Source organism: Protopterus annectens, chromosome 8.part0 (genome assembly GCF_019279795.1).
Source record: "Protopterus annectens isolate FY-2018-M chromosome 8.part0, PAN1.0, whole genome shotgun sequence".
NCBI lineage: Eukaryota > Metazoa > Chordata > Ceratodontiformes > Protopteridae > Protopterus > Protopterus annectens.
Window position 1 is genome coordinate 1,093,085,132 of NC_056741.1, and position 10,204 is coordinate 1,093,095,335.

Here is a 10,204-nt window from a genome sequence, read left to right on the forward strand (position 1 = left end):
CCGATTCCAAGCATACTTATTGGTTTTAAAAGAAATGTGTGTTGACACATTCAGATGCTTTTTTAGGTTTATAAAAAGGCCTTCTGTTAATCTTTCTTTTTCCATAGCTTCAGAAATGTAGTTAGTTACTGCATCTATCACTGTTTGGGTATCATATCTGCCTGTGAGTTAGGGACGAGGTCATATGTTCTCAGAAGAATGCTGAATATTAAAAGCAAAATGCCAAGCATTTTCCCATGCTTCTCTGAAAAGATAATGACTGTCCAAGGTACTTTGCTAGTGAAACCTGTGGTTTACCTACCCAGATGGTAATCACAGATGCACTGGGAGAAAAGAAGATCATAGCATTATTATAATTATACATATTAGATGAACTGTTTTGTGTTTACTAAGAGCCTTTGACAGTAATTCCATTTTACTCAGAGCTTAAATATGTCAATCCATCATGCTATGCTAAATGTTATGCAGTTTACTCACAAGAAAAATGGAAAAAATGTATATGCCTGTTCTGGTATTGCAAATATATTCACACCCATCTGAGGAGGAAAAAGGGTTTGCATGTGTTTATAGTCTGACAGTTACTTTACATGGGTATTCCCCTATTCTTGCAAGGGAACTTCCTAATGCAATTACACAACATGTTCAGACAGCGCTCAGACCAGAAGGAGCTCTGTATTCTGAACTGTGTACATCATCAAAACATATACGGATTCAAAGCATTTGAACATCTGATGCATTGTAAGACAACTTTCAGTTTATTTGAATGAAGTTTCTCATTAAATCAAGATGGCTTTTATAAACAGTAATTCATTCCTCTTCTGTGATAAAACAGAAACGGATGTTTGTAGTACATGTGATTCTGGATTTGACATGGAAAGAGAACAGTTCATGGCTGAGGATGAGGAAAATATTTCGGACAAGCTAAAAGAAAAAACAGATATATGTGAAGATTTGGAAGAAAAATGTGATTCTGGATTCATTGAGAGTTTCAGTGCAAAATGCACAACCGATTCTGAAACATTTACAAAACAAAATACCATTTCCAGGCATTGTTTAGGAACAACCGATCTTTGGAATTTCAGGAATACTGACCAAGACACGTAAGTTTATATGCTGCACACACACACACACACACACACACACACACACACACACACACACACACACACACACACACACACACACACACACACACTTTATAAAGTGGATCATTCATAAATTATTTGCATTAAATTTTCTGTGAACTAAAAGCTACTACTATTAAGTACTACAATGACATACTATAAGTAAATAGGAAGAAGTAGCAACATTAAAAAGAAATTAGCATTTCTTTATAGGAAAATAAGTAACTAAATAAATGAATAACTAGATAGATTTTATAGAAACATATGTGCATGTGTATATGTATATATTTATGCTTGTGTGTGTGTGTGTGTGTGTGTGTGTGTGTGTGTGTGTGTGTGTGTGTGTGTGTGTGTGTGTCTGCATGTTTGTGTGTGCATAGTTAGGTATATATGCATATCTAAATATATGTATTTGCCAGCAGTATCTCTAGCAAACATTTGAAATCATTGTAATTTCCAGCCTGCACTGCATATCACTGTAGATTAACACTCCTTAATTTTTTGGTCAGAGCAGCTCTGACTACTCCCACATTGCTTAATTCTGGAAAGTGTAAAGGAAACACTAATTTCGGTAGGACAGCATACAAATGTAAAAATACTTGTTAAGTCTGTTGTAAGAATGCTGCCCTGCAAAAGCTGCAAAATATTTCTGTTCATTCTCAGGCCCAAATTAAAATTATATTGAGTCTACCTCTCAACTGTCTAGAAGGTTACAGACTATGCAGACTTTTGTTTCAATACTTTTGGTCTGCTTCACATAAAATGTGTAGTTGTCTTGCAAATCAGTGACAATTGACGCCGTTAAATAATGACAGACATTTTAGCTTCAGACTGCAAAACCTATTATTCTGGTGTCTTTCTAAGTTTATAATAGTAATATTTAAAATATGTCCCTATTTTTAGGCCATTGTTCCCCCATTATGTCTGTCTTTGTCTAGATTTCTTGCAGTAGGTGGTTGAGAGGTATGGCCTGAGAAGAGCTACTAGGCAGTATACTTATGTGCTCTAACCTATTTGTTTTACATACTGAATGTATTCATAGTAAACTTTTAAGAATAGCTAACATCCACATTTGCATCCTGGGCTACATGTTTGAAACACCTTAATGTGATGTAGGTACTGTAAATGTAGTCATTTTCATCACATGCATGAATAATTTTATCCCTAGGAATCACTTTTCAAAGCCGCAGAGGATATAAATATATGACAACAGGTTAGAATAACCATTATGCTCTACCTGAAGGAGAGGCAATGTTCTCTGGAGATGAAGTGAGGTAGCAGTGTATGTATATCATTCCTGTAATGAATAAGAACTAAATAAAACCATTTATACTGATTTTGTTAAACTTGAGTTTCAGGACTGTATTCATTCACTTTTGCATAAGAATTGTAGAATTCAGGTAATATAGGTATACATTGCTTAAATCTTTGTTAGTACTGATTGTGTGGCCTGAATATAGTTAACCAAGAAAACCTTATAAGTTCTGTCAAGGGTAAAGAAGCATGTACAAGACATTGGTCTGAAAACATAAAATCTCAGACTCAGGAGTTTCATAGTAGTTCTGAAGTTAAACTGTGAGATACTCCCTTAAAGGTGTGAATCAGAGAGACAATGACTGAATGAGCTGAGCTGTGATGGTCACTAGAAGTAAAATCTGAAAAGACCGAGAGGCACAGAGCACTGATTAACCGTGAGAAAGTTTGTGACTATTCAGAGGATGGTGATATGAGAAGGGTATGGGGCATCACTATGGACCAGGAAGAATTCATGACCCTCAGCAGAAGGGTTGTGCAGCTGGAAACTTGGGTGGGCAAGAGACAGAAAAGTGACAGAGGAGAAGATAGCAAAAAATAAAACTAACAGGACAGCTGTGTAAAAATGGAAGAGAAAGATATTTTACCACCTGCAAAAATTATAGCTCGCCAACTTCAGAATTCTAGGAGTTGTATTATTCATTTTAATGAGAGATTTTCTGACTGGGTGGAAGGTTGAGGGAGATGTAAAAAGACAGCAGTATTGCAAGTAGATTATCACTAGTAAAGTGAACTCAGAGTACAAGGAATATAAAAAAGACTGCAAATGATTAACATCATTGCAGCCACTTGAATGACTTCTCAGTGCCACAAGATTTGAACATTATTAATGAAGCAAAAAGAAAAAAAGAAGCAGAACTGAGGAACAGAGTATACAGTATCTTGATATGATGTCTGCTGTTTCCCTGCACGAGTGATGTTTGCTGGGAACATACAATTCTGATTTTCTGCAGGGTGCATGACTGGGGTGAGGGTATCATTTAATGCCACAGCTTGCTGAAATAAAGACAGAGGGATACGAGAAGTGAAGATATCAGATAGCTTCAGAAGAAGGAAATTTAATGAGCAGCAACATTGCAGGTTAAAGTCAGACCAAGGGGCTGTACTATCTGCAAGAGTTTTCTGTAAGAGTATGAATGCTACTAATACTACTATGCCCGTGTGTACTTGATGAATACTACTAATACTACTATGCCCGTGTGTACTTGATGAATACTACTAATACTACTATGCCCGTGTGTACTTGATGAATACTACTAATACTACTATGCCCGTGTGTACTTGATGAATACTACTAACACTACTTTGCCCATGTGTACCTGTCTGTGTCTAGTGTGTTTATACTATGTGTGTCAGTAACTGTGCAAACGTTTTTTAAGTATTACTGCAGACAAAAAATAAAGGCAGCAAAATCAGATTTTAAGCTTATCATGAGTTGTCCTAAATAATATTAACAAAAATTAAATACAGAAAGCACCACACTCTGTGGAGCAGAGAAAGAAAGCTCTGAATGCATCTTTTTTTGAGTAGTAGTAGTAGAATGATTACTGGGTGGGGTACAGTAGAAACTGAGAGGCTCATGCAAGGTCACCATTGGCCAATTGCTCTTGTGCAAGTGGAGGCTTGCATGACAGCAAAGGCTATAACCAAGATGAAATGTCTGAGTTGCTGAAGATAGCTCTCAGGAAGTATGTGCAGGAGCATGCATGCTTTTAAGTGAAATCATGAGAGGTGCTTCCTCTGACATGGACAGCCATCTCAGTCACCAGTGGATGGTGTTAGTGTTATACACTAATGCCTGTATAGACGTCAGTCTGCTTGAAGTGGGCTATAGATAGGGAAGGATATATCGAACATTTCTCTGCCAAAGGACACTAAATGGTCACCAAAGGGTCCACGTCTATTAGGAATTTCAGACTAGTCTGGGCATGGAGCAAGATATTACTATCCCACAGCTGACAAGTGCACTGTAGTACTTAGTGCACATTAACTACATAGTGTAGGAGGATGCACTACATACCCTTGCAATTCATTAACAGTTAGTGCACAGACTTAAGGTTCAAAGATTCATAGGTATATACTAGGCTACCATCCACCAGAGACTTTATAAGCCAAGTTGGGCATCTCTATGTACCATTGTCATTTATTAGGAGGGGATATGTTAGTTAGGAAGTTTCTAAAGGTTTCTTGAGGGAGTATGTTAGTTTGGGCTCAGTTACTGTCTGCCTCTGTCTATCAGAGACACAGGGCCAGACCTGGGGTGAATTTCCAATTTTTCATCCATTGGTCAAGGTTTTGTTTAAATAGGGTTAAGGATGGATTCTGCTTTAGATGGATAGGAAGCCTGCTCTAGAGCATGGACATCCTCTCAGACACATATATGTCTCACCAACATGTCCTATTTATGATGCAAGCAAAATTTAAATTCTTGGATCTAGTGGTTCTGATACTGTTAATTTTGTGGATGTGCAAAAGTCTGTCAGAGTTGAATCTGGGGATGCCTTATATGCCAGACATAGATTGCTCTCAATAACCCATAGGAGACAGAATATAGAGACAGGACTTCAAGGCAGTCCATATAGGACAGTGTGTTTATAGCCTCCATTTTCCTAAACCGTTGTGAGCATTCCAACTGTTGCATAAGTCTGGGCAGATATATGCCAAAAGGGGCATTATACTCAATGACAGGTCTGACAAAGAAAGAATAAAGTGACACTATGATTTCCATGGACCTGGATGTCATGCCCTAACATACCAGTTGGGTGACATAGAATGATTTTCTCACTACTTTGGTCACATGTTGGTCAAAGGCCAGATTACTGTCTACATATGTTTCCAGATTCCTGACTACTGGGTGAACTCTTAGGGTGTGTCTTATTGATGGAATAATTAGTTTGGGTGGCCATTTACCCAAAAAGCACTATAATGCATTTCTTGGACTGAGTTTTAATCCATGACTTTGGCACCAGTTATTTGTCTGTGTTAGACCCTCTTGTAAGATATTTGCATAATGCGGAGAATCTATTATAGTTCCCAATTTGTAGTCATCTGGGAACTTGATAGCTAAAGGTTCTTGACATTAGCCTTTACCTGTGAGAAGCTGATGCCAAATAAGAGTGGTTCTATCATGAAGCCCAGATGTATCCCACTGGTGACTATTCTCTTAGTGGAGGTGGTCTCACCAATCTTGACTTTCTGAGTAATGTGTGTGAGCCAGCTGACAATCCAATGAGTTATGTAGGGGTTTATCCTCAGATCAAATGGAATATTCTATCAAATGCCTTAGCCAGGTCTAGGTAAGTGGTATGCACTATTTTCCCCTCATCCATTCCCTTGGAGACCTTCACAAAGAAGATCACCAGGTTTAGTAGGCCTGACCTTCCCTTAACAAAGTCAAACTGAGTTGGATCCAGTGTCCTAAGGTTACCTATGTCTTAGTTAATCATTTGCAGGATAATTTATTCCATGGCTTTGCATATTAGACTAGTCAGACTAATGGGTCTGTAGTTTCTGGGGTTGGTTGTTGATCCAGCTTTGTAAAGTGGGATAACCATTGCAGTCCTCCATTCTCATGGTGCAAAGCCTGTTTTGAAGCTATAGTTGAAAACTTACTCAAGTGGTCCTGATTGGTCATGTTTCAATCTATTTAAAAGGTATCCCAGGATATTGTCGGGACTCATTGAGGCTGTGTTTTGCTACCTGCAGTTAGTTGGTGGTTATTCTAGTAGGTATTTCATGGAAGGATGCAGGAGGAGTGGGGATGAATTTTGAGCTGAATCTGTCAGCTAGGAAATTTGTCATGTGACTTTACTCAGTGAAGTTGGTGCCACTGACCACCAGTTCGGCACTCTGTTGTGTTCTGCCTTTGAGGTTACAGATATAGCTGTAGAAGGCCTTGTGGTGCCTTTGAGGTTCCAGATGTAGCTGTAGAAGGCCTTGTGGCCATTTTTAGCCTGTGGAGCTATCCTGACCTCATAACTGACCTTGCTAAATTTAATTAGTACTCTTAGTTTCCTATTTACTTTAACTAAAGAGCTCTTATCATTATGGGAGTTGCTCTTCCTGATTTTACCATAACTTTTTTTCCTTTTGTTATATAGCTTGTTAAGGTTAGGATTCCACCAGTATGGTTTGTTTTTAGAATTTGTTTTGGACTTACTTCTAGTAGTACAGTAGCCACTATACAGCCATTTACATGGTTGTACAGGGTCACTGTGAGCAATTTAGCATGCTATGAACTTAGGGTTAGGAGGGGCATTGAATTTTAACAAACTATTACTTAATAGGATGTAGGTTGCTTTGGAATAGTTTCTGTTACAAGATTTGCTGGGGTTACCATGTTTATTTTTATTTCAAAGGAGACAGCTTTGTAGTCCAACCTCACTGGTGAGGGCATTTCCACATCCAGTATGTTTGAACCTGTAGTGTGTGTGTGTGTGTGTGTGTGTGTGTGTGTGTGTGTGTGTGTGTGTGTGTGTGTGTGTGTGTGTACTATCTGGTCAAGAGTATCTGTATTCATTTAGTCCAGGAATCATTGTTCCTGCAAGTCTGAGGCAGTGTATGTTTCCCAGTGTATAGAGGGGTAGGCAAAGTCTCCCATGAATAGGGTATTTGGTTTAATGATGAGTGTCTCCAGTAAGTTTAGGTATGAGCTATGGGATTCTTGGGACAAAGAGGGGTGGCCTATACCTTGCTAGGATATGGTATGGGACTTTGTCAGTGATGATTTGTCTGTGGATAAACTCCGGGCTTTGCCCTGTTTAATCAATCTTGAGTTATATTTGTTGCTAATGTAGACTGAGACTCCTTCACCTTTTGTCCCTACCTGTGCAGCTGTTGGTCTAAATGTGTGGAAGCCACCAAAGCCTTGCACTGGTGGACTACTTTCTGTGGATTTAAACTACGTCTCAGTAATGGCACAGATCTCTGTATTCTCTAGAGTGAGGAGAGCTTGTAGGATTTGAAGTTTCTTATTTAGACTCCAAACTTTGATTAGTAACACCTTTAGGTTTCTTTGGGTTTTATTTGCTTTGTCAGTAGGTTTGTCAATTTGGCATTGCCTAAAAAAGGCTCTAAGGGTTGGATCAAATTTTAGCCCATATTTGGAAGCCTAGCGGAGACACCTGCAGACCATCCTTTGCAAAATAATATGGTTTGCTAGCCATGTCCTCCTATGATGACCAATATTAAATCCCCCTGAAAAGACACTAGAAACTAAGCCAATTATTGAAGTCAATCATATTTCATTTGTTTGTACTGTGGCACCATCCTTGGTGAAGGTAGAATGGTGCTCATATTCAGAGATATGAATAATGATCCTCTTTGTGTGGTCCAGGGAGGTACATCTCAGATCATTAATGCATACATTGACTATAATATAATCATACTGGTACATGTTGTGTAGTAACTTGAATGTGTGTACAGCTTGACTGATCCTGGCTCCAGATAAGCAACCAACCATTATCTTCTCCTTGTTCAGTCTGGTGAATTGAGCATCTGTGTGTCATACAATACAGTCCCCCATGACAAGAGTCCTAGGTAACGTGTTTGCTTGCCTTGTGAGCTTTGCTCTTCAGGCTCCACTGGGTGTAGGCATATGTGTGGTGTTTAGTGTTGTTTTTGCTAAGTGCTTTAGAGATTACTGAGGATATGCATTGCTGTTTATAGACTTAGGAGGTCTTGGAGGTTTGGGAAGATTACGTTTTAGTGCCTCAGCATAAGTTTGTCTATTTGTGTGGTGACACTGTGTGTGGTAGATGTGGTGTGTGTTTTCTTGACAACCTTGTTTGTATGCAAAAATTTGCTTCAGTGCTCATCTCACATACTCTGATTCTCTATGGAATAAATGGATGTCTGTGAACATGAAGCAAATGCTACATTTTGTCAGGATACCCATATCTACCAAGCTGGCTGTGGAAACATTTGGAAATTGCTCATCCATGTTGTCTGGACCTGTATTTGGGTGGGCTACTGTGGGTTGTAGTCTGGGTTATACATAGGTCTCCTGGGGTGGCTTTTGGGGTTTGGGAATGGAGTAGGGTAGATTCTGATAAAAGTTGATAGTAGTGATGTTTAATGTGCAAACTAGCTGCTCTAAGCTTGTTTCAATGCAATTGCTTTGTTTTAATTATGAGAAATTAAAGATTTCAGTTCTAAGGGTAGTTTTATAGATAACATTTACTACCTAGGCTTTTGTATCTGTACAGGGTGGTGAAAGACGGGAAGGAGGGACTTTGGATGTCAGAATACCATAAGGGGTGGAACCCAGAGACAGAGATTGTGAGCTGTAGTTCCTGTGGTACAGGGTTTGATTTACCATAAGGGGTGGAACCCAGAGACAGAGATTGTGAGCTGTAGTTCCTGTGGTACAGGGTTTGATTTACCATAAGGGGTGGAACCCAGAGACAGAGATTGTGAGCTGCAGTTCCTGTGGTACAGGGTTTGATTTACCATAAGGGGTGGAACCCAGAGACAGAGATTGTGAGCTGTAGTTCCTGTGGCACAGGGTTTGATTTACCATAAGGGGTGGAACCCAGAGACAGAGATTGTGAGCTGTAGTTCCTGTGGTACAGGGTTTGATTTACCATAAGGGGTGGAACCCAGAGACAGAGATTGTGAGCTGTAGTTCCTGTGGCACAGGGTTTGATTTACCATAAGGGGTGGAACCCAGAGACAGAGATTGTGAGCTGTAGTTCCTGTGGTACAGGGTTTGATTTACCATAAGGGGTGGAACCCAGAGACAGAGATTGTGAGCTGCAGTTCCTGTGGTACAGGGTTTGATTTACCATAAGGGGTGGAACCCAGAGACAGAGATTGTGAGCTGCAGTTCCTGTGGTACAGGGTTTGATTTACCATAAGGGGTGGAACCCAGAGACAGAGATTGTGAGCTGCAGTTCCTGTGGTACAGGGTTTGATTTACCATAAGGGGTGGAACCCAGAGACAGAGATTGTGAGCTGTAGTTCCTGTGGTACAGGGTTTGATTTACCATAAGGGGTGGAACCCAGAGACAGAGATTGTGAGCTGCAGTTCCTGTGGTACAGGGTTTGATTTACCATAAGGGGTGGAACCCAGAGACAGAGATTGTGAGCTGTAGTTCCTGTGGTACAGGGTTTGATTTACCATAAGGGGTGGAACCCAGAGACAGAGATTGTGAGCTGTAGTTCCTGTGGTACAGGGTTTGATTTCCTCAGCCCTCATTTGTCCAGTGTCTGACCTTGAGCAAGTCACTTATCCAGAGAGTGCTTTTGGGCATCTGGGAATTTGGGCTATACTCATCAATGGTCCCCTGGACTGCAACTGTACTAACAATGTATGAACCTAGGAATCTAGGTGATAGCTCCTTTTTATGGATCTTGCATTTATATTGAGGATGCCCACTAATGTAAGGGGCTTGATTCTAAATAAGAGAAGTTTAGTTGTGAGGAAGTGTGAGTGGAGAAAAGAGCCTGGGGGAAAAAATTTAAATATAGGAAAGGTGGTTGGTGGTGTGTGTGTGTGTGTGTGTGTGTGTGTGTGTGTGTGTGTGTGTGTGTGTTTCTGTTTTACCTGGCAGCTATTCTTACTTAAACTCAAACTAATGCTCTTCATCATAATCCTTCTTCCATGTTTTAGATGTATTCATATTGGTTCATAGATTAGTACTAGGCTAACTGCCCTAGTGGGTCATTTTAAGCCTAGCCAATTACTCCATGTGAGAATTAAACTCTGTACCTTGTGTCTACCCAGTAAACACCTAAATCATTATGCCCCCCCCCCCTTTTAACAA

At 39.8% G+C, this 10,204-nt stretch overlaps 1 protein-coding gene across 1 annotated transcript in view; it reads left to right on the forward strand.

The window, feature by feature from the left end:
• The first annotated feature begins 664 nt into the window (after nt 1-664).
• The window catches only part of LOC122808405 (nuclear factor NF-kappa-B p105 subunit-like), a 152,537-nt gene continuing 142,997 nt past the window's right edge, over nt 665-10,204 (forward strand). The window contains exon 1 of the mRNA XM_044079369.1: nt 665-1,100. Within this exon, the coding sequence (XP_043935304.1) occupies nt 787-1,100 (314 nt within the window). The 5' untranslated portion in view covers nt 665-786. The remainder of the gene's footprint in view (nt 1,101-10,204) is intronic.